At 26.0% G+C, this 25,901-nt stretch overlaps 2 protein-coding genes across 2 annotated transcripts; both read left to right on the forward strand.

Moving 5' to 3' along the window:
* The first annotated feature begins 339 nt into the window (after window positions 1–339).
* Window positions 340–8,527, forward strand: LOC142233622 (glycosyltransferase 25 family member-like). Its single transcript, XM_075304612.1, has 6 exons — window positions 340–767; window positions 941–1,169; window positions 1,291–1,871; window positions 7,171–7,299; window positions 7,358–7,615; window positions 7,676–8,527. Exons 1-6 carry the CDS (start codon window positions 529–531, stop codon window positions 8,166–8,168), a joined length of 1,929 nt encoding a protein of 642 aa, XP_075160727.1. The 5' UTR covers window positions 340–528; the 3' UTR covers window positions 8,169–8,527.
* Window positions 8,528–10,813: 2,286 nt separating this feature from the next.
* On the forward strand, window positions 10,814–12,188 carry LOC142235180 (glycosyltransferase 25 family member-like). The gene is made up of 3 exons (XM_075306434.1): window positions 10,814–10,960; window positions 11,019–11,276; window positions 11,337–12,188. The coding sequence occupies exons 1-3, from the start codon at window positions 10,860–10,862 to the stop codon at window positions 11,827–11,829; spliced, it is 852 nt and encodes a 283-aa protein (XP_075162549.1). The 5' UTR covers window positions 10,814–10,859; the 3' UTR covers window positions 11,830–12,188.
* The last annotated feature ends 13,713 nt before the right edge of the window (window positions 12,189–25,901 follow it).

Raw genomic sequence — 25,901 nt, forward strand, 5'->3', positions numbered from 1 at the left:
TCCTACAGAATACCCTAAATAAGAATATTAATTAAAAACTAATCAATACCAATTTCATAACAATCAAATTCTATATTTGGCAACAAATTTGAGTTTCTTCGGCTCTTCAAAGTCTAATCAAAATGTTTGTATCAATTAAACTTAGTACTGTTCAAAATAAAAAAAGCACCAAAAGCACTAAATGAAAATTGGCAACACTGCTGCGAACAACCGTTATTTGTGGTTTATAACAGTTTTAATAGCACATAAAACAGTTTGATAAGCACCCGGCATTAAACAGCTGATAATATCAATTGTCTAGCATCCCCCCAACCCACCCCAACACACACACAATTCCTTCGCTTTGTCGATAACACCATTTTATTTTTGTTCTGAGCGTATATCAATTACTACAACTAAATTAGAATTTGAGAATGAAATCATAACCATCTTGGCAACGACGAGAACAAGTGCATTCCGGACATCATCGAACAGAAGATCATATAAACAAAGTATATCTGTCGCGCCGCCGACGACGACGTCATAGAAATGAAAACTATTTTATTGGTCCTGTTAGTGACCGGATGTTGTGGGTGGGTTAAATCACAAGTGCATGGAAAAACACCATCGATTGTTGAAAATGTTGCACATTTATTGCCTGATGATTTAAAGAATTTCCCTCCAACTGTTGTTGTTGCCCTAATGGTGAGAAATAAAGCCCATATTCTGCCTTTATTTCTGACGTATCTGGAGCAATTGGACTATCCCAAGAAGCGTATGTCTCTATGGTATGTATATGTGAAACAAAACGATAAAAGTGAAGTGTATTCCAATTGCGTTCAAAAGCAGAAAATGGCCATTTTTTGAATGGCTACTCCTTTGGCTCTGGAAATCTTTCTTTTTGTGTCTTATGTTAGTGGCAATTATTAACATTTTTTTTTATTCTTTCTTTTTTCCCCAGGATACGATCCGACCACAATTCCGATAATAGCATTGAAATCTTAAGTGAATGGCTAAAGTATGTGGAGCCACTGTATCATAGTGTTAATAAAGATTTCAACGATACCGAGCAACGTCATCAAAATGAAAGTTCTCCATTCGATTGGCCACCATCACGCTTCCATCATCTTATCAATTTGAAAGAGCAGGCCTTAGTCTTTGCACAACAAAACTGGGCTGACTATATATTCGTGAGTAGCAATCACAACACAAAAACATAATTCCTTATCTCTTAATGAAGTCTCACATTACCGCCGCTGTTCCACTTATGCATCCGACATTATGTTTTTCTTAATCTCTTTGTTTTTTTAGTACTTAGATGCTGATGTTTTATTGACGGAAGCCAGAACTTTGAAAATCTTAACGGGTTATGGCTTGCCGGTGGTGGCTCCAATGTTACTGTCTGAAGGTCTTTATTCAAATTTTTGGTGTGGCATGACAACCGAATACTATTATCTCCGTACGGATATGTATAAAGAAATCTACAATGTGAAACAGGAGGGTCTCTTCCAAGTACCCATGATACATAGTGCTGTTTTGATTAATGTCAACTATAACGGATCATTGTATCTGACTTTTGATCGTGATAATCTAATACAACAATTGCAAAATGGTGTTGAATATGCTGCAAGTCTGGGTGAACAATGTCGCATGTACGATGGTCCTGTCGATGATATCATTGTATTTGCCATATCTGCCAATTGTTCCAAGATACCATTATTTGTATCCAATGAAGTGCCATTTGGTTATATACTACAGCCCCTGGATGCAACAGATAAACTAGAACAGGATTACAAACAATTACAAAATATCAAAACGAATATGGTACATGATTTAAATCATGTTACCGAAGTCAAAGAATACTTGGCAAAATATGAGAAGAAAACAGAAAAGTAAGTATTCCAAAATTATGCATACATACATATATGTTTGTTTGTTTGTTTTTCATTTTTTTTTTTTTTTTTTTGTCAATTATATTCGATACAAAACATGTGGTGATTTTCCTTAACTACAATTTTGTTTAAAATTTATATTTTTCCCCTTTTATGGGCATAAAGCATACATACAAATACATATGATATATAATTATGCTTTAAATAAAGCTAAAATGCAGATCGTATTTCTTTTTAACAGATCCAATTTATATTTCCCACGCTCCTATGATCTGCTATCCGATGTTGTTTTAACTTTCAAAAGTACGTGGATATGATAGGACTTCTCATACAGAAAATGTATGCACCAAGTTTTATAACAAAAGGGTTTTGTTCTGTGTAATTTTATCCCTATATAATTACTTGCTTTGAATGTGAAAGCAATCACATATCATATATAACCATAAATAAATAGTGTTATATTCACATAAATATATATTATTCGTCTTTAAACTTTCTAATCAAGACTATAGGGTAGATAACACAAGGGTACCAAGATGGTAAAAATAAAACGAATTGCAAGCCACACGGGAGCCACCTTGGTGCAATGGTTATCATGTCCGCCTTGTATACAGAGGTATCACCGCAATGTGAAACGCGACGAACTCGCCTATAAAAAAAGAGGTTCCTTGCTCGGTTGCCACTCGAGCCATAAAAAAGTACCAAACAGAAAAAAATTTTGTCAAAAATTTATTTCTACAGAAAATTTTAACAAAATTTTATTTATATAGAAAATTTTAACAAAATTTTGTTACATTTTTTTCTATAGAAATTTTATTTCTATGGAAAATTTTAACAAAATTTTATTTCTAGGGAAAATTTTGTTAAATTTTTTCTATAAAAATTCTATCAAAATTTTATTTCTATGGAAAAATTTAACAAAATTGTATTTTTATAGAAAATTTTGTCAAAATTTTTTGTCTATGGAAAATTTTAACAAAATTGTATTTCTCTAAAAATTTTTAACAAAATTTTATTTTCATAGAAAATTTTGTCAAAATTTTATTTCTATGGAAAATTTGTCAAAATTTCAATTCTATAGAAAATGTTGTCAATATTTTATTTCTATAGAAAATTTTTTCAATTTTTTTTTCTATAGAAAGTTTTGTCAAAATTTTATTTCTATAGAAATTATTGTCAAAATTTTATTTCTATAGAAAATTTTGTCAAAATTTTATTTCTAGAGAAAATGTTGTCAAAATTTTATTTCTGTCGTTTTTTTATTTCAGCTTAAAACCATACATTGACTAAACTACAAGAGTAGCTTAACCAACAGAGGAAAAGAATGTTTGTCAAATTTATTTGGGCAAAGCCCTATAGACTGCAAGATGGTTGGATGGACGCACGTTTCGGAATTACCACATTCCTCATCAGCATCCTCTACTTGCAGCAAAACTATCAACCAATTATCAGAATAAATTCAGGCAGTTTATTAAACCCAACAAAAACCACACTTGAACCCTCCGAAAAAAGGTTTTACATTGATAGCCGGCTTATGCCAAATAAATTCGAAACAAACATATCTCTTTTCCTATGCCACTGTCAAATCATCGATTTGAATTCACATGGCTGGGTTTATTTTGAGCGTGCCTCCTCTTCTTTTTCCATTTGTTTTGTTTTGTTATTGTTGGTTTTGTTCTTTAAGCATTGTTGTCGTTTTTTTATTTCAGCTTAAAACCATACATTGACTAAACTACAAGAGTAGCTTAACCAACAGAGGAAAAGAATGTTTGTCAAATTTATTTGGGCAAAGCCCTATAGACTGCAAGATGGTTGGATGGACGCACGTTTCGGAATTACCACATTCCTCATCAGCATCCTCTACTTGCAGCAAAACTATCAACCAATTATCAGAATAAATTCAGGCAGTTTATTAAACCCAACAAAAACCACACTTGAACCCTCCGAAAAAAGGTTTTACATTGATAGCCGGCTTATGCCAAATAAATTCGAAACAAACATATCTCTTTTCCTATGCCACTGTCAAATCATCGATTTGAATTCACATGGCTGGGTTTATTTTGAGCGTGCCTCCTCTTCTTTTTCCATTTGTTTTGTTTTGTTATTGTTGGTTTTGTTCTTTAAGCATTGTTGTCGTTTTTTTATTTCAGCTTAAAACCATACATTGACTAAACTACAAGAGTAGCTTAACCAACAGAGGAAAAGAATGTTTGTCAAATTTATTTGGGCAAAGCCCTATAGACTGCAAGATGGTTGGATGGACGCACGTTTCGGAATTACCACATTCCTCATCAGCATCCTCTACTTGCAGCAAAACTATCAACCAATTATCAGAATAAATTCAGGCAGTTTATTAAACCCAACAAAAACCACACTTGAACCCTCCGAAAAAAGGTTTTACATTGATAGCCGGCTTATGCCAAATAAATTCGAAACAAACATATCTCTTTTCCTATGCCACTGTCAAATCAAAGAGGAGGCACGCTCAAAATAAACCCAGCCATGTGAATTCAAATCGATGATTTGACAGTGGCATAGGAAAAGAGATATGTTTGTTTCGAATTTATTTGGCATAAGCCGGCTATCAATGTAAAACCTTTTTTCGGAGGGTTCAAGTGTGGTTTTTGTTGGGTTTAATAAACTGCCTGAATTTATTCTGATAATTGGTTGATAGTTTTGCTGCAAGTAGAGGATGCTGATGAGGAATGTGGTAATTCCGAAACGTGCGTCCATCCAACCATCTTGCAGTCTATAGGGCTTTGCCCAAATAAATTTGACAAACATTCTTTTCCTCTGTTGGTTAAGCTACTCTTGTAGTTTAGTCAATGTATGGTTTTAAGCTGAAATAAAAAAACGACAACAATGCTTAAAGAACAAAACCAACAATAACAAAACAAAACAAATGGAAAAAGAAGAGGAGGCACGCTCAAAATAAACCCAGCCATGTGAATTCAAATCGATGATTTGACAGTGGCATAGGAAAAGAGATATGTTTGTTTCGAATTTATTTGGCATAAGCCGGCTATCAATGTAAAACCTTTTTTCGGAGGGTTCAAGTGTGGTTTTTGTTGGGTTTAATAAACTGCCTGAATTTATTCTGATAATTGGTTGATAGTTTTGCTGCAAGTAGAGGATGCTGATGAGGAATGTGGTAATTCCGAAACGTGCGTCCATCCAACCATCTTGCAGTCTATAGGGCTTTGCCCAAATAAATTTGACAAACATTCTTTTCCTCTGTTGGTTAAGCTACTCTTGTAGTTTAGTCAATGTATGGTTTTAAGCTGAAATAAAAAAACGACAACAATGCTTAAAGAACAAAACCAACAATAACAAAACAAAAAATTTTATTTCTATAGAAAATTTTGTCAAAATTTTATTTCTATAGAAAATTTTGTCAAAATTTTATTTCTATAGAAAATTTTGTCAAAATCTTATTTCTATAGAAAATTTCGTCAAAATTTTATTTCTATAGAAAATTTCGTCAAAATTTCATTTCTATAGAAAATTTTGTCAAAATCTTATTTCTATAGAAAATTTTGTCAAAATTTTATTTCTATAGAAAATTTTGTCAAAATTTTATTTCTATAGAAAATTTTGTCAAAATTTTATTTCTAGAGAAAATTTTGTCAAAATTTTATGTCTATAGAAAATTTTGTCAAAATTTTATTTCTATCGAATATTTTGTCAAAATTTCAATTCTATAGAAAATGTTGTCAATTTTTTTTTCTATGGAAAATTTGTCAAAATTTCAATTCTATAGAAAATGTTGTCAAAATTTTATTTCTATAGAAAATTTGTTCAATTTTTTTTCTATAGAAAGTTTTGTCAAAATTTTATTTCTATAGAATGTATTGTCAAAATTTTATTTCTATAGAAATTATTATCAAATTTTTATTTCTATAGAAAATTTTGTCAAAATTTTATTTCTATAAAAAATTTTGTCAAAATTTTATGTCTATGGAAAATTTTAACAAAATTGTATTTCTCTAAAAATTTTTAACAAAATTTTATTTTCATAGAAAATTTTGTCAAAATTTCAATTCTATAGAAAATTTTGGTTCTATAGAAAATTTTGTCAAAATTTTATTTCTATAGAAAATTTTGTCAAAATTTTATTTCTATAGAAAGTTTTGTCAAAATTTTATTTCTTTAGAAAATTTTGTCCAAATTTTATTTCTATAGAAAATTTTGTCAAAATTTTGTTTCTATAGAAAATTTTGTCAAAATTTTATTTCTATAGAAAATTTTGTCAAAATTTTATTTATTTGTGATGTACCTTAGTTGAAGAGGAATATTTTGCAAAATCTTCTTCAAGCTCCTCCTTACAAGCTATAATGTTTGTTAGACCTTACATAACTCTTTAAAATCGTCCACACAGAAAACTCCATTATATTGGCATCCGGGGAAAGCCTTGAGTGTGGACGAAATGAAGGCGAAAAATAATTTTTTAGCACGTCTTGGAGGTGATTGGTACTTCCATGGTCTAATACTTAAACGCAGTTGTGACGTGGTCTTCAAAGCTGATTTCCTTATAATAAGTCAAATTTACTTTGAGACTTGAGACTTTGAAGGAGCCACCGTGGTGCAATGGTTAGCATGCCCGCCTTGCATATACAAGGTCGTGGGTTCGATTCCTGCTACGACCGAACACCAAAAAGTTTTTCAGCGGTGGATTATCCCACCTCAGTAATGCTGGTGACATTTCTGAGGGTTTCAAAGCTTCTCTAAGTGGTTTCACTGCAATGTGGAACGCCGTTCGGACTCGGCTATAAAAAGGAGGTCCCTTGTCATTGAGCTTAGCATGGAATCGGGCAGCACTCAGTGATAAGATAGAAGATCACCAATGTGGTATCACAATGGACTGAATAGTCTAAATGAGCCTGATACATCGGGCTGCCACCTAACCTACTTTGAGACCAGGCTCGATGAAAAAGCAATTCTATAAATCTAAAATTCACCACAAATAGCTCACTGGAAAGCTTAAGTATGGAATAAAAAATATATTAAATTGCTTTCCTTTCTATTGCGGAGAATGTGCGAGATAAAATCAAATACCATCTCCAGAGAAACATCTCAGAAGTGGACACACGGTGTCGCTTCAGTGTCCACTTATCATAGGTTAATTTTAATGTTATAATATAGCAAACTTTTCATGAAAATTATCCAGGTGTCTGCTTTTCAGAGTGTCCTGATTTGGGAGGTTTCACTGCATTTAAATACTTACATTGCTTCTATAGAAATTGGCATTAGCTAAATATGGATTTGTCTAACCCATAATTGTTTGTTCAAATATTTTCAGAGACAAACTTGGCTTTGATCACATTTACATGATCAATCTCGAACGACGTCCGGAACGCCGTGAGAAAATGTTTAAACTATTTGATGCTTTAAATTTGGATGTTGAGTATTTCCCAGCGGTTGATGGAAAGTAAGTTATAGCCACATTCATTTAATCGACTTAATCATATTTCGTTTTCGTTCAATAGAAAATTAAATCCTGAAATTATTCAAGAATTGGGCATTAAATTTCTACCTGGTTACGAGGATCCCTATCATCATCGTCCCATGACTATGGGAGAAATTGGCTGTTTCCTTAGCCATTATCATATCTGGCAAAATATTGTGGAAAAACAACAAAAAGAGGTATTGGTTCTCGAAGACGATATACGATTTGAGCCTTATTTCCGGGATAATGCCATATCGGCAATGGAACAAATTCGTAAGGTCATAGAGTATGATTTAGTGTGAGTATACTATGAAAAACTCAGGGTTTCCCAAAGATAATAAATGCAAATCCTTTTCAGGTATTTCGGCCGCAAACGGCTAAAAGACGAAGTTGAACCTTGGGTGGAAAATACTGAAAGTCTCGTCCATGCGGGTTATTCATATTGGACTTTAGGCTATGTTATCTCATTGAAAGGAGCCGAAAAACTTTTAAAAGCCAAACCATTGGAAAAACTGCTACCTGTCGATGAGTTTTTGCCTATTATGTTCAATAGGCATCCCAATAAAACGTGGTCAAGTCATTTTCCCGAACGTGATCTATTGTCATTTAGTACATCACCTTTGCTTTTATATCCAACTCATTATACCGGCGAATATGGTTATATTTCGGATACAGAAGATTCCTTTGTGGTTGAACCACATGAAAACGATGGCTCACCCTCGGCTGCACAATTGAAAAGCGATCCGGAAAGATTGTTTCATATTGAGCCACGTTTAGATGCCAAAAATCTAGATTTACCCGATCCCCAACTTCAACAGGCAGCTGATATGAAATCCCATGATGAATTTTAATTTTGCCAACATTCTTCTAACATAGCTAATATATATGTTCATCGCTTTTTAGAAATTCCAAACCAAAAATTTCCAAGCATTTTTTAGATTATAAGTAATATGCAAGTTTTTCCTAATGTAAGGGAAATAACTCTTGCCAAATGTATGTGCCTTAGTAGTTTATATGGTATTTGTTAATATTCATGATTGTTTTTATATCGCCATCAAATCACTATGCTTTTTGTACTTCTTTTTTTCCATTACTCCATTACAATGTTCATTGTTCATTAGCATAATGAATCTCAATTTTTACACAAAACCAAAAAAATCTAAAGAATTCTAAATTTAAAACAAATAAACCAAATATTATATCATAGAAATTTTAAAGTGTTTGTTAAAATGTGAAAAAGGTAAAAAACGAACATAGAGTAGGGTAGATAAGATTGGATCCCGTTGAAATGTACTTCTTATATTCTTGTTATTAATAAGTTGCCACTTTTCCTATCAAAAAAGATCTTAATTTCTAACTTTTGATTTCTGTAGAAAATTTTCTAAAAATTTTATTTCTATAGAAAATTTTGTCAAAATTCTATTTCTATAGAAAATATTGTCAAAATTATATTTCTATAGAAAATTTTTCAGAATTTTATTTCAATAGAAAATTTTGTTAAAATTTTCATTCTACAGAAAATTTTGTCAAAATTTTATTTCTATAGAAAATTTTGTCAAAAACTTATTTCTATAGAAAATTTTGTCAAAATTCTATTTCTATAGAAAATTTTGTCAAAATATTATTTTTTACCAAATTTTTTCAAAATTTTATTGTTATAGAAAATTGTGTCAAAATTGATTTATATAGAAAATTTTCTCAAAATTTTAATTCTATAGAAAATTTTGTCACAATTTTATTCCTTTAGAAAATGTTGTAAAAATTTTATTTCTATAGATAATTTTGTCAAAATTTATTGTTCTAGATAATTTTATCGAAATTTTATTTCTATAGAAAATTTTATCCAAATTTTATTTCTATAGAAAAATTTGTCAAAATTTTATTTCTATAGAAAATTTTGTCAAAATTTTATTTCTATAGGAAATTTTCACAAAATTTTATTTCTATAGCAAATTTTGTCAAAATTTTATTTCTATAGAAAATTTTGTCAAAATGTTATTTCTTAGAAAATTTTGTCAAAATGTTATTTCTTAGAAAATGTTGTCAAAAATTTTAATTCTATATAAAATTTCGTCAAAATGTTATTTCTATAGAAAATTTTGTCAAAATTTTGTATCTACAGAAATTTTTTTCAAAATTTTATTTCTTTAGAAAATTTTGTCAAAATTGATTTATATAGAAAATTTTGTCAAAATTTTATTTCTGTAGAAAATTTCGTCACAATTTTATTCCTACACAAAATTTTGTCAAAATTTTATTTCTATAGAAAATTTTGTGAAAATTTTATTTCTATAGAAAATTTTGTCAAAATTTGAATTCTATAGAAAATTTTGTCAAAATTTTAATTCTATAGAAAATTTCGTCAAAACTTTAATTCTATAGAAAATTTCGTCAAAATTTTATTTCTATAGAAAATTTTGTCAAAATTTTATATCTACAGAAATTTTTTTTCAAAATTTTATTTCTTTAGAAAATTTTGTCAAAATTGTTTTATATAGAAAATTTTGTCAAAATTTTATTTCTGTAGAAAATTTCGTCAAAATGTTATTTCTATAGAAAATTTTGTCAACATTTTATATCTACAGAAAATTTTTTCAAAATTTTATTTCTTTAGAAAATTTTGTCAAAATTGATTTATGTAGAAAATTTTGTCAAAATTTTATTTCTGTAGAAAATTTCGTCAAAATGTTATTCTATAGAAAATTTTGTCAACATTTTATATCTACAGAAAATTTTTTCAAAATTTTATTTCTTTAGAAAAATTTGTCAAAATTGATTTATATGGTTAGGTTAGGTTAGGTGGCAGCCCGAAGTATCAGGCTCACTTAGACTATTCAGTCCATTGTGATACCACGTTGGTGAACTTCTCTCTTATCACTGAGTGCTGCCCGATTCGATGTTAAGCTCAATGACAAGGGACCTCCTTTTTATAGCCGAGTCCGAACGGCGTTCCACATTGCAGTGAAACCACTTAGAGAAGCTTTGAAACCCTCAGAAATGTCACCAGCATTACTGAGGTGGGATAATCCACCGCTGAAAAACTTTTTGCAAAATTTTCTATAGAAAGAAAAAATTTTGACAAAATTTTCTATAGAAATAAAATTTTGAAAAAATTTGCTATAGAAATAAAATTTTGTGAAAATTTCCTATAGAAATAAAATTTTGACAAAATTTTCTATAGAAACAAAATTTTGGAAAAAATTTATATAGAAATAAAATTTTGACAAAATTTTGTATAGGAATAAAATTGTGACGAAATTTTCTACAGAAATAAAATTTTCACAAAATTTTCTATATAAATCAATTTGGGAGCCACCGTGGTGCAATGGTTAGGTTAATTTTAATGTTATAATATAGCAAACTTTTCATGAAAATTATCCAGGTGTCTGCTTTTCAGAGTGTCCTGATTTGGGAGGTTTCACTGCATTTAAATACTTACATTGCTTCTATAGAAATTGGCATTAGCTAAATATGGATTTGTCTAACCCATAATTGTTTGTTCAAATATTTTCAGAGACAAACTTGGCTTTGATCACATTTACATGATCAATCTCGAACGACGTCCGGAACGCCGTGAGAAAATGTTTAAACTATTTGATGCTTTAAATTTGGATGTTGAGTATTTCCCAGCGGTTGATGGAAAGTAAGTTATAGCCACATTCATTTAATCGACTTAATCATATTTCGTTTTCGTTCAATAGAAAATTAAATCCTGAAATTATTCAAGAATTGGGCATTAAATTTCTACCTGGTTACGAGGATCCCTATCATCATCGTCCCATGACTATGGGAGAAATTGGCTGTTTCCTTAGCCATTATCATATCTGGCAAAATATTGTGGAAAAACAACAAAAAGAGGTATTGGTTCTCGAAGACGATATACGATTTGAGCCTTATTTCCGGGATAATGCCATATCGGCAATGGAACAAATTCGTAAGGTCATAGAGTATGATTTAGTGTGAGTATACTATGAAAAACTCAGGGTTTCCCAAAGATAATAAATGCAAATCCTTTTCAGGTATTTCGGCCGCAAACGGCTAAAAGACGAAGTTGAACCTTGGGTGGAAAATACTGAAAGTCTCGTCCATGCGGGTTATTCATATTGGACTTTAGGCTATGTTATCTCATTGAAAGGAGCCGAAAAACTTTTAAAAGCCAAACCATTGGAAAAACTGCTACCTGTCGATGAGTTTTTGCCTATTATGTTCAATAGGCATCCCAATAAAACGTGGTCAAGTCATTTTCCCGAACGTGATCTATTGTCATTTAGTACATCACCTTTGCTTTTATATCCAACTCATTATACCGGCGAATATGGTTATATTTCGGATACAGAAGATTCCTTTGTGGTTGAACCACATGAAAACGATGGCTCACCCTCGGCTGCACAATTGAAAAGCGATCCGGAAAGATTGTTTCATATTGAGCCACGTTTAGATGCCAAAAATCTAGATTTACCCGATCCCCAACTTCAACAGGCAGCTGATATGAAATCCCATGATGAATTTTAATTTTGCCAACATTCTTCTAACATAGCTAATATATATGTTCATCGCTTTTTAGAAATTCCAAACCAAAAATTTCCAAGCATTTTTTAGATTATAAGTAATATGCAAGTTTTTCCTAATGTAAGGGAAATAACTCTTGCCAAATGTATGTGCCTTAGTAGTTTATATGGTATTTGTTAATATTCATGATTGTTTTTATATCGCCATCAAATCACTATGCTTTTTGTACTTCTTTTTTTCCATTACTCCATTACAATGTTCATTGTTCATTAGCATAATGAATCTCAATTTTTACACAAAACCAAAAAAATCTAAAGAATTCTAAATTTAAAACAAATAAACCAAATATTATATCATAGAAATTTTAAAGTGTTTGTTAAAATGTGAAAAAGGTAAAAAACGAACATAGAGTAGGGTAGATAAGATTGGATCCCGTTGAAATGTACTTCTTATATTCTTGTTATTAATAAGTTGCCACTTTTCCTATCAAAAAAGATCTTAATTTCTAACTTTTGATTTCTGTAGAAAATTTTCTAAAAATTTTATTTCTATAGAAAATTTTGTCAAAATTCTATTTCTATAGAAAATATTGTCAAAATTATATTTCTATAGAAAATTTTTCAGAATTTTATTTCAATAGAAAATTTTGTTAAAATTTTCATTCTACAGAAAATTTTGTCAAAATTTTATTTCTATAGAAAATTTTGTCAAAAACTTATTTCTATAGAAAATTTTGTCAAAATTCTATTTCTATAGAAAATTTTGTCAAAATATTATTTTTTACCAAATTTTTTCAAAATTTTATTGTTATAGAAAATTGTGTCAAAATTGATTTATATAGAAAATTTTCTCAAAATTTTAATTCTATAGAAAATTTTGTCACAATTTTATTCCTTTAGAAAATGTTGTAAAAATTTTATTTCTATAGATAATTTTGTCAAAATTTATTGTTCTAGATAATTTTATCGAAATTTTATTTCTATAGAAAATTTTATCCAAATTTTATTTCTATAGAAAAATTTGTCAAAATTTTATTTCTATAGAAAATTTTGTCAAAATTTTATTTCTATAGGAAATTTTCACAAAATTTTATTTCTATAGCAAATTTTGTCAAAATTTTATTTCTATAGAAAATTTTGTCAAAATGTTATTTCTTAGAAAATTTTGTCAAAATGTTATTTCTTAGAAAATGTTGTCAAAAATTTTAATTCTATATAAAATTTCGTCAAAATGTTATTTCTATAGAAAATTTTGTCAAAATTTTGTATCTACAGAAATTTTTTTCAAAATTTTATTTCTTTAGAAAATTTTGTCAAAATTGATTTATATAGAAAATTTTGTCAAAATTTTATTTCTGTAGAAAATTTCGTCACAATTTTATTCCTACACAAAATTTTGTCAAAATTTTATTTCTATAGAAAATTTTGTGAAAATTTTATTTCTATAGAAAATTTTGTCAAAATTTGAATTCTATAGAAAATTTTGTCAAAATTTTAATTCTATAGAAAATTTCGTCAAAACTTTAATTCTATAGAAAATTTCGTCAAAATTTTATTTCTATAGAAAATTTTGTCAAAATTTTATATCTACAGAAATTTTTTTTCAAAATTTTATTTCTTTAGAAAATCTTGTCAAAATTGTTTTATATAGAAAATTTTGTCAAAATTTTATTTCTGTAGAAAATTTCGTCAAAATGTTATTTCTATAGAAAATTTTGTCAACATTTTATATCTACAGAAAATTTTTTCAAAATTTTATTTCTTTAGAAAATTTTGTCAAAATTGATTTATGTAGAAAATTTTGTCAAAATTTTATTTCTGTAGAAAATTTCGTCAAAATGTTATTCTATAGAAAATTTTGTCAACATTTTATATCTACAGAAAATTTTTTCAAAATTTTATTTCTTTAGAAAAATTTGTCAAAATTGATTTATATGGTTAGGTTAGGTTAGGTGGCAGCCCGAAGTATCAGGCTCACTTAGACTATTCAGTCCATTGTGATACCACGTTGGTGAACTTCTCTCTTATCACTGAGTGCTGCCCGATTCGATGTTAAGCTCAATGACAAGGGACCTCCTTTTTATAGCCGAGTCCGAACGGCGTTCCACATTGCAGTGAAACCACTTAGAGAAGCTTTGAAACCCTCAGAAATGTCACCAGCATTACTGAGGTGGGATAATCCACCGCTGAAAAACTTTTTGCAAAATTTTCTATAGAAAGAAAAAATTTTGACAAAATTTTCTATAGAAATAAAATTTTGAAAAAATTTGCTATAGAAATAAAATTTTGTGAAAATTTCCTATAGAAATAAAATTTTGACAAAATTTTCTATAGAAACAAAATTTTGGAAAAAATTTATATAGAAATAAAATTTTGACAAAATTTTGTATAGGAATAAAATTGTGACGAAATTTTCTACAGAAATAAAATTTTCACAAAATTTTCTATATAAATCAATTTGGGAGCCACCGTGGTGCAATGGTTAGCATGCCCGCCTTGCATACACAAGGTCGTGGGTTCGATTCCTGCTTCGACCGAACACCAAAAAGTTTTTCAGCGGTGGATTATCCCTCCTCAGTAATGCTGGTGACATTTCTGAGGGTTTCAAAGCTTCTCTAAGTGGTTTCACTGCAATGTGGAACGCCGTTCGGACTCGGCTAATAAAATAAAATTTTTACGAAATAAAATTTTGACAAAATTTTCTATATAAAGTTTTCCACATTTTTTTATAGCAATAAAATTTTGGCAACATTTTCTATAGAAACAAAATTTTGTATGGAAATAAAAATTTTACAAAATTTTCTATAGAAATAAAATTTTGACAAAATTTCCTATAGAAATAAAATTTTGACATTTTGTATAGAATTAAAATTTTGACAAAATTTTCTGTAGAAAAAAAATTTTGACAAAAATTTTTATAGTAATAAAATTTTAACAAATTTTCTATAGAAATAAAATTTTGACAAAATTTTCTATAGAAATAAAGTTTTTCACAATTTTCTTTAGAAATACAATTTTGACAAAATTTTCTATAGTAATAACATTTTGGCAACATCTTCTATAGAAACAAAATTTTGTATGGAAATAAAATTTTGACAAATTTTTCTATAGAAATAAAATGTTGATAAAATTTTTTTATAAAATTCAATTTTGACAAAATTGTTTATAGAAATAAAATTGTAATAAAATTTTCTATAGAAATAAAATTTTGATAAAATTGTCTATAGAAATAAAAATTTGACAAAATTTTCTATAGAAATAAAATGTTGACAAAATTTTCTATAGAAGTAAAATTTTGACAAAATTTTCTATAGAAATGAAATTTTGACAAAATTTTCTATAGAAATAAAATTTTGACAAAATTCTCTGAAGAAATACAATTTTGACAAATTTTTTTATAGTAATAAAATTTTACAAAATTGTCTATAGAAATAAAGTTTTCCACAATTTTCTATAGAAATACAATTTTGACAAAATTTTCTACAGTAATAAAATTTTGCAAAATTTTCTATAGAAATAAAATTTTGACAAAATTTTCTATAGAAATAAAAATTTGACAAAATTTTCTATAGAAATAAAATGTTGATAAAATTTTCTATAGAAATAAAATGTTGATAAAATTTTCTATAGTAATAAAAATTTGACAAAATTTTCTATAGAAATGAAATTGTGACAAAATTTTCTATAGAAATAAAATTTTGACAAAATTTTGTATAGAATTAAAATTTTGACAAAATTCTCTGTAGAAATAAAATTTTGACAAATTTTTTTATAGTAATAAAATTTTGACAAAATTTTTATAGTAATAAAATTTTACAAAATTTTCTATAGAAATAAAATTTTGACAAAATTTTCTACAGTAATAACATTTTGCAAAATTTTCTATAGAAATAAAATTGTGACAACATTTTCTATAGAAATAACATTTTGACAAAATTTGTATAGAATTAAAATGAAAGTTTGCAAAAATTTTCTATAGAAATAAAATTTTGACAACATTTTCTATAGAAATAAAATTTTGCAAAAATTTTCCATAGAAATAAAATTTTGACAAACTTTTGTATGGAAATAAGTTTTTGACAAACTTTTGTATGGAAATAAAATTTTGCAAAATAAGATTTTTTTGTTTGGTAGTTTTTTGGTAAAAATTCCCCTTTCGTTTTCCATTCTAACTAACAAAGTGACCCACTTTAATATACCAAAATATTTACTGACCTATACCATATTTCTAATATCTTGAGCAGATATTTGATTTTTTCATTTTCTCTCTCTCTCTCTCTTCAGTTTGCAAAATATTCTCCCATTCTAATTCCAAAATAAAAAGAACGAATGTTCGTAAGAAACTGAAGGCTGCTAAATTAATTGTAATTTAAATCAATATCAATAAATAAACAACAACTAACAGAAAGAATGCTCTGGAAGCTATATTAGTAAGATATTAAACAATAATATCTACATCAATACGGATTCTTTGTCAATATGACATTCGCAATAAAACTAAACCATAAAACATAAAACTGGGTGTTAAATTTTGACAAATGAAGAATACTTCCGTGTGGCATCATGTTAGCGGAGTCATCATATGGCAATGTAATAGATTTGAATAAAGAAGAAACACAGTCATTTACTAATGGCCAAAGATGGAAGACAAGAATAAAGTGAAAGTTGTTTCTTTTGTTTAACTACACTCAAAAAAAATATATTAGAAAACACAACAGCAAATTAAAAAAAAGAATGCTCAAAAAGGGAAAACAGAAAAATAAAATATCATACTGTGACGGCTAATTTGTAAATTTTGACAAAATTTTGACAGAATTTTCTATAGAAATCAAATTTTGGTAAAATTTCTATCGAAATAAATTTTGACAAAATTTTCTATAGAAATAAAATTTTGACAAAATTTTCTATAGAAATAAAATTTTGGGAAAATTTTCTATAGAAATGAAATTTTGAGAAAATTTTCTATAGAATTAAAATTTTGACAAAATTTTCTATGGAAATAAAATTTTGACAAAATTTTTTTATGTTAATAAAATTTTGACAAAATATTCTATAAAAATAAAATTTTTGATAAAACTTTCTATAGAAATAGAATCTATAGGGGTTTGCCCAAATAAATTTGACAAACATTATTTTCCTCTGTTGGTTAAGCTACACTTGTTGTTTAGTCAATGCATGGTTTTAAGCTGAAATCAAAAACAACAACAAATAAAATTTTGACAAAATAATTTTTTGGTTTGGTAGTTTTTTGGTAAAATTTTCTGCAAATGTTTTTAGATTATTTTTGCCTCGAATGGCAATCGTGTCTAAAAGTCTTAGGCTAAGACCCCTAGTATATTTGAGCTAAATTCCTTTAATAATTTCCAATAATACAAGAGACAATCGTTGTCTTTACGACAGATTTACGTTTGTCTAAAAAAATAGATTTTTCTTTTAGTGTAGTTACCAGCCGCTTCCTCGTTCCTTCTTTAATTTTAACATCATACTTTCGTTTATTTTCACTCCGAATTATTTTATACGATGCTAAACATAGACTTCAATATGTCTGAGTTTAAAGCGATGGGGAAACGCATATCAACGGAAATAATTATTAATATAGCGAAATGTGATTGTTAGCTTTATGCTAAACTGGTTTGCAGCAATGTTCTTTAAGAAGACGCCGACTGAAAACAAAAACATGCGAAACGTCATGATTTAATATCCGTAAAAGAAGAAGCTGGACAAATTGAGTACTCATTCTCTTGTATGCAAATTACACATAAAAAATATCATATTGGAAACGGGTGTTGCAAAATGTATGTTTTGTTTGGTATTTTGCATTTCTTCGAAAAGTACAAACAAATAAAGATTTTATGGCCTTACGTTCACGGTTGCCACTGTTAGAAGAATTCTACCAAACATGGTAGATTTCTTACTGTTTGGTAGAATGGTAGAATTTTTGGTAGATTTTGCAAAATATTCCTTCAAAAATTTTCTATTAAATAAATTTTTTTGAGAAAATTTCTTAAAGAAATAAAATTTTGAAAAATTTTTCTATAGAAATAAAATTTTGAAAAATTTTTCTATAGAAATAAAATGTTGACAAAATTTTCTATAGAAATAAAATTTTTTCAAAATGTTGACAAAAATTTCTATAGAAATACAATTTTGACAAAATATTCTATAGAAATAAAATTTTGAGAAAATTTTCTGTAGAAATAAAATTTTGAGAAAAATTTCTATAGAAATAAAATTTTGAGAAAAATTTCTATAGAAATACAATATTTTGAGAAAATTTTCTATAGAAATAAAATTTTGGCAAAATTTTCTATAGAAATATATAAAATGTTGACAAAATTTTCTATAGAAATAAAATTTTGAGAAAATTTTCTGTAGAAATAACATTTTGACAAAATATTCTATAAAAATAAAATTTTTGAAAAAAAATCTATAAAAATAAAATTTTAACAAAATTTTCTAAAGAAATAAAATTTAGACAACATTTTATATAAAAAATAAAATTTTGACTAAATTTTCTATAGAAAAAATAAAAATAAAATTTTAAAATAGAGAAAAATTTAATAAAATTTCCTATAGAAATAAAATTTTAACAAAATTTTTCTATAGAAATAAAATTTTGAGAAAATTTTCTATGGAAATAAAATTTTGAGAATATTTTCTATAGTTAAGAAATTTTGAGATAATTTTCTATAGATATAAAATTTTGGCAACATTTTATATAGAAATAAATTTTGTTTTTGTTTGGCAGCTGTTTACGTACAAACAAATGCCAAATTATACTTCAGAGTAAAAAGTATTTTCATTAGTACAGCTTGCAACCCATTTTTTCACCGACTCATAGCAATGATCAAGGCAAAATGTGGACATATCGAGCACACGTTAATAATAAATTTCGAAAATAACATATCTTCCATATATATTCCATACTAAAAGTACAAAAGTTTGAATTGAATTCTCATTGTGCTGCGAGGCCTAAAGCCATTATTTCTGTTGGGTACACTTTTATTAAAAATTATTAATTTACTTTTTAATAAAAACTATTTTTCACAAATTATAAATTAATTTGTTTTTTTTTAAGCCAAAGTATTATTTTGCTGCTCCAAACACACTGTACATTGTCCATTAATGGCTAACCTTGACTTTGAACATTCATAAACCCAATGGTATCCACAAATGCATAATACAAACTGGCAATTTGTCTGGTTCAACGAGTATGCATTTTGGAATGAACAAAAGACTTAAGCAATAAACTTGTTAGGAGGTATACGTAAAAGGGGTGTGCTCACTTATACAAACCGATATCACATAGATATAAATATATATGTGTGTGTGTGGTATAGTGCGTAAACAAATGTAAGATGTGCAAGTTGTCATTGAATCTGTAATATACTGCAGACTTTAAGAAGAGAAAAAAATAAAAATAAAATCAGGTTGTAGACGTCTATGCTACAAAAACACGGCTGCCACAGTTGGTAGGATTTTACAAAAAATGGTAGTTTTTTTAATGTTTGGTAGATTCGTCAAATTCTTGATGTTTTGGTAGATTTTGCAAATTATTCCGCTCCAACTAAGAGGTACTTCACAATTTTTCTATAGAAATAAAATGTTGACAAAATTTTCAATAGGAATAAAATTTTCACAAAATTTTCTATAGAAACAAAATTTTGAAAAAATTTTTTAATTTTGACAAATTTTCTACAGAAATAAAATTTTGACATAATTTTCTATAGAAATAAAATTTTGACGAAATTTTCTGTAGAAATAAAATTTTGAAAAAATTGTCTACAGAAATAAATAATAATAAAATTTTGACAAAATTTTCTATAGAAAATGTTTTTAAGGAAAAACTTATTACTTATTTAACCAGATCTAATATAATATACAGGTCTATGCTAACTTTTACTTAATTTTTTTCTTTTTTACTTATTGTTTTATACAAAATAATTATCATAATGTTATATCTCTATTAAAAATTTTATTTTAATTAAACTTTGTTTATTTAATTATTTATTTATTATTATTATTATTATTTTTTCCCATTAATTTAATTTAATTGTATTAATTGCCTTTTTATATTATTTGGAATCTTTTTAATACTTATACATTTTTATTTATATTAAGATGTGGAGAATATCATAATTGTATCATATAATTCATGTACTTTAATTTATAAGATCTAAATCTTGTTGTGCATGATAAAATAAAAAAACAAACAAACAAAATTTTGACAAAATTTTTTAATTTTGACAACTTTTCTACAGAAATAAAATTTTGACAAAATTTTCTATAGAAATAAAATTTTAGACAAAATTTTCTAATTTTCACAAATTTTTTGTAGAAATAAAGTTTTAAAAAAAATTTTCTATAGAAATAAAATGTTGACACAAATTTTCTATAGAAATAAAATTTTTTTTTTTGAGAAAATTTTCTATGGAAATAAAATTTTTGACAAAATTTTCTATGGAAATAAAATTTTTGACAAAATTTTTTTAGAAATAAAATTTTGAAAAAATTTTCTATTGAAATAAAATTTTGACACAACTTTTCAATAGAAAAAAATTTTGAATTTGGATAAAATAAAATTTTGCGAACATTTTCTATAGAAATAAAATTTTGAGAAAAATTTCTATAGAAAATTTTTACAACATTTTCTATAGAAATGAAATTTTGACAAAATTTTCTAATTTTCACAAATTTTTTGTAGAAATAAAATTTTGAAAAAATTTTCTATTGATATGAAAATTTGACAAAAATTTTTTATAGAAATAAAATTTTGACACAACTTTTCAATAGAAATAAAGTTTGGATAAAAGTTTCAAAAGAAATAAAATTTTGACCAAATTTTCTTTAGAAATGAAATTTTGCGAACATTTTCTATAGAAATAAAATTTTGCGAACATTTTCTATAGAAATAAAATTTTGAGAAAAATTTCTATAGAAAATTTTGACAACATTTTCTATAGAAATAAAATTTTGACAAAATTTTCTATTGAAATAAAGTTTTAACACAAAGTTTCTATAGAAATAAAATTTTGACACAAATTCTCTAGAAATAAAATTTTGACACAAATTTTCCATAGAAATAACATTTGGACAAAATTTAAAAAAAAAAGAAAATTTTCAATTTTGCGAAAATTTTCTATAGAAATAAAATTTTTGAGAAAAAATTTCATAGACATAATATTTTGACAAAATTTTCTATAGAAATGAAATTTTAGACAAAATTTTCTAATTTTCACAAATTTTTATGTAGAAATAAATTTAAAAAAAAAAATTCTATAGAAATAAAATTTTGACACAAATTTTCTATAGAAATAATTTTGTTTGTTGAGAAAATTTTCTAAAGAAATAAAATTTTTGACAATTTTTTTTAGAAACAAAATTTTTGACAAAATGTTTTTAGAAATAAAATTTTGACAACATTTTCTATAGAAATGAAATTTTGAAAAAATTTTCTATTGAAATAAAATTTTGACACAAATTTTCTATAGAAATAAAATTTTGACAATAATTTTGTATATAAAATTTTGACACAACTTTTCAATAGAAACAAAATTTGGACAAAATTTTCAAAAGAAATAAAATTTTGACATAATTAGAAATGAAATTTTGCGAACATTTTCTATAGAAATAAAATTTTGAGAAAAATTTCTATAGAAAATTTTGACAACATTTTCTATAGAAATATAATTTTGACAAAATTTTCTATTGAAATAAAGTTTTAACCCAAATTTTCTATAGAAATAAAATTTTGACACAAATTCTTTAGAAATAAAATTTTGACACAAATTTTCCATAGAAATAAAATTTGGACAAAATTTTCAAAAAAAAAGAAAATTTTCAATTTTGCGAAAATTTTCTATAGAAATAAAATTTTTGGAAAAAAATTTCATAGAAATAATATTTTGACAAAATTTTCTATGGAAATAAAATTGTGACAAAATTTTCTATAGAAATAACATTTTGACAAAATTTTCCATAGAAATAAAATTTTGAAAAAATTTCTTATAGAAATAAAATTTTGACAAAATTTTCCATAAAGATAAAATTTTCTATAGAATTCAAATGTTAACAAAATTTTCTATAGAACTAAAATTTAGACAACATTTACTATAGAAATAAATTTTTTGCGAAAAGTTTCTATGGAAATAAAATTTTTGAGAAAATTTTCTGCATAATTTTTTTGAGAAAATTTTCTAATTTCCTAAAATTAATGTTGCGTAATAATAGTGGTATATATTATTACGTATATATTTTTTCAGTGTATAAAAATGACGATAACATTGCTATATATGGCATAATCGACCGCCATATACATAATAGAAACATATTAAACTTTGGTTGAATATTTTCAACAAAAATTGGGAATCGACTTGAAAAATAAAAAAAAACGATATTTTGTTAGCTTTAAAATAGAGGTGTGCACGTGAGTAATATTTTGCTCACGCACACTCACGACGGAAAAATCTTACTCAGGCACACAAACGCACGAAAATGTCGTGACTCACGAAAAATACCGTGACTCACGAAAAATATCGTGACTCACGAGTAATTTGAGTAATTTACCTTAGCGACGTGTCTGAAAATATGAGCATTATTAAAATCGAGAGCGTTATTACACTCTTAACATCCCAGGTGTCACTAAAATTGTAAATGTTGGTGAGCGGGATTATTTTCGTGAGCGTAAATCTTTACTCACGCACACTCACGAAGATAATATTTTCGTGACTCACGCTCACGCACGACATTTTGGTTTCTTAATCACGCTCACGCACACTCACGCCGTTGCCATGAGCGTGAGTCACGAAAATTTTCGTGAGTCACGACAATTTCGTGTCACGTGCACACCTCTACTTTAAAATAAACTTTTGATGTTGATCTCAAATTCGACTAATTTGTCACAATTCGCAAAGGAATCCAAAATTCGAAAAGCCAACACTTTGTAGAAAGTCGAAAATCGCTTTTTTAAAATTCTACAGAGGAATTAAGGAAAATGTCGTAGTTTGAAGAAAATCATTGTAGTTCGAAATTGCAAAATATTTTTAGAGTCATGCACACAAAAACATAGATTTTGTCTTCAATCACGAAATTAATTGATCCAATTAATTATTAAAACATTAATTGATACAATTAATTTTTGTGATTGATTTTTGTTTCAATTTAAAAATTTGTTAAACCAATTAAATTTTTAATTGAATATTTGTTAAAATTTCATTAAAATTTTAATCGAAAAAAAGGTAATATTTTTTCTGGGTACAAAAATCATGATGTGGTAAAATTTTTAAATTAAAAAAATCTGAACTATTTTGTTGGAAATACAAATTACAAATTTAGTAAATCTTCGTGCTTCATTTGGTTTTTTCAACTTAAGGATAATATCTCATTAAATGAATTGTAATTATTAATTAAAATAAATAAAGAGGGATGTGAAGTAAACTTTTCCATATTGGACAAATATTAATTGAAGGATAATAATTTATATGAAATCTAACAAAGTTAAATTAGCCTTAGTGTCCTGGTGAGTTAAAATTTTCTTGCCTCTGAGCATTCTTAATCTCAATGATATCCGCATATGAACAAAATCAATTCGCATATTTTCTCTTTCAACGAGAATGCATTTGGAATAAACAAAAGACTTAAGCGACAAACTTGTTAGGAGGGTGTGTTCATGAGTGGAAATTGTGCGCATAACATATAAGTAGACAGACCGACAGTCATATATGCTAGATGGAGTCTGGACACGATTGTGAGTCTAACAATACAATACAGAGTGCTTAATATGTATTGCAACCAACTTCTAGTTGCTCTATTTCTAAACCGCTCGTTAGCTCGCTGACGAACTTATTCCAAGATTCTAACGAATTAATATATATTATGACAAATAATAAAAGCAATATTTTCAATATCAATAACAACACTTTTGTAGCCATTTGCATAAGGTCGGAATTGAAAAGAAGCTCGATGAGTTAATGAAAAAAACCTCATGAACCGATTTCCATTTGTGAATCGCGGTTGAATAGAAACAAATAGATAGCTCCCTAAAAATTGGAAGCCTCATCTTTGGCTCGGAATCCATTCCAAAATCCTTAAGGTAAGGCCAAAGTCTTTCGATCCAAGTAAGCTTCTTTGAGTGTATATTCTAGTGGGCATGCTAAACAAACACCGGTCATGTCATTTCTCGAGAATATTAGCAATCTCATATACACACAAAAAAAATTTTTTCTAAATCAATCACCAAATTAATTGATCCAATTAATTTTTTAATTGAAATGTCTTCAATCACGAAAATGATAGTATCAATCACAGTTTTAATTGGGCATAGAAAAAATTCTTGATTAAAAAATTAATTGATTTTTTCAGCAAATTTCAATTAATTTTTTAATTGATTCAATTAAAAATTTAATTGATGTTGATTGCAAAACTCAATTAATTTATTAATTAAAAAAAGGTAACTATTTTTAATTACTTTCTGAATTGGCTTAGTGTTTTTATTTGGATTAAAAAATGATTGTTTGAAATACATTTTTAATTAGTCTTCCGAATTAGATTAAAAAGTTAATTGAATCAATTAATTTTTTAATTAAATTTTTAATTAATTAATTAAAATTGGTCATTTCTAAAAAAAATAAAATTTTGACAAAAATATCTAGAAAAATAAAACTGTTGACAAAATTTTCTCAAAAAAAAATTTTTTGACAAAAAATTCTATAGAAATACAGTTTTGACAAAAATTTCTACAGAAATAAATTTTTTACAAAATTTTCAATAGAAAAAATTTTTGACAAAATTTTCTATAGAAATAGAATTTTTACAAAATTTTCTATAGAAATAAAATTTTGACAAAATTTCTATAGAAATAAATTTTGACAAAATTTCTATAGAAATAAAATTTTTACAAAATTTTCTATAGAAATAAAATTTTGACAAAATTTCAATAGAAATAAATTTGGCAAAATTTTCTATAGAAATAAAATTTTTACAAAATTTTCTATAGAAATAAAATTTCGACAAAATTTCTATAGAAATAAAATTTTGACAAAATTTCTATAGAAATAAAATTTTGAAAAAATTTTCTATAGAAATAAAATTTTGACAATATTTTCTATAAAAATTTTTAAAAAATTTTCTATAGAAATAAAATTCTGACAAAATTTTCTATAGAAATAAAATTTTGACAAAATTTTCTATAGAAAAAAAATTTTGACAAATTTTTCTATAGAACTAAAATTTTGAAAAATTTTCTATAGAAATAAAATTTTGACAATATTTTCTATAAAAATAAAATTTTTAAAAAAATTTCTATAGAAATAAAATTTTGACAAAATTTTCTAAAAAATAAAATTTTGATAAAAATATCTAGAAAAATAAAACTGTTGACACAATTTTCTAGAAAAAAAAAATTTGACAAAAATTTCTATAGAATTTTGACAATATTTTCTATAAAAATAAAATTTTTATAAAAATTTTTAAAAAAATTTCTATAGAAATAAAATTTTGACAAAATTTTCTAAAAAATAAAATTTTGACAAAAATATCTAGAAAAATAAAACTGTTGACAAAATTTTCTAGAAAAAAAAATTTTGACAAAAATTTCTATAGAAATACAGTTTTGACAAAAATTTCTATAGAAATAAATTTTTGACAAAATTTTCTATAGAAATAAAATTTTGACAATATTTTCTATAAAAATAAAATTTTTATAAAAATTTTTAAAAAAAATTCTATAGAAATAAAATTTTGACAAAATTTTCTAAAAAATAAAATTTTGACAAAAATTTCTAGAAAAATAAAAATGTTGACAAATGTTCTATAACAATAAAATTTTGAAAAAATTTTCTATAGAAATACAATTTTGACAAAAATTTCTATAGAAATAAATTTTTTACAAAAATTTCAATAGAAAAAAATTTTGACAAAATTTTCTATAGAAATAAAATTTTGACAAAATTTTCTATAGAAATAACATTTTGAAAAAATTTCTATAGAAACAAAATGTTGACAAAATTTTCTATAGAAATAAAATTTGGACAATATTTTCTATAAAAATAAAATTTTTATAAAAATTTTTAAAAAATT

This window comes from Haematobia irritans, chromosome 4 (genome assembly GCF_050003625.1).
Source record: "Haematobia irritans isolate KBUSLIRL chromosome 4, ASM5000362v1, whole genome shotgun sequence".
In the NCBI taxonomy this organism is placed as follows: domain Eukaryota; kingdom Metazoa; phylum Arthropoda; class Insecta; order Diptera; family Muscidae; genus Haematobia; species Haematobia irritans.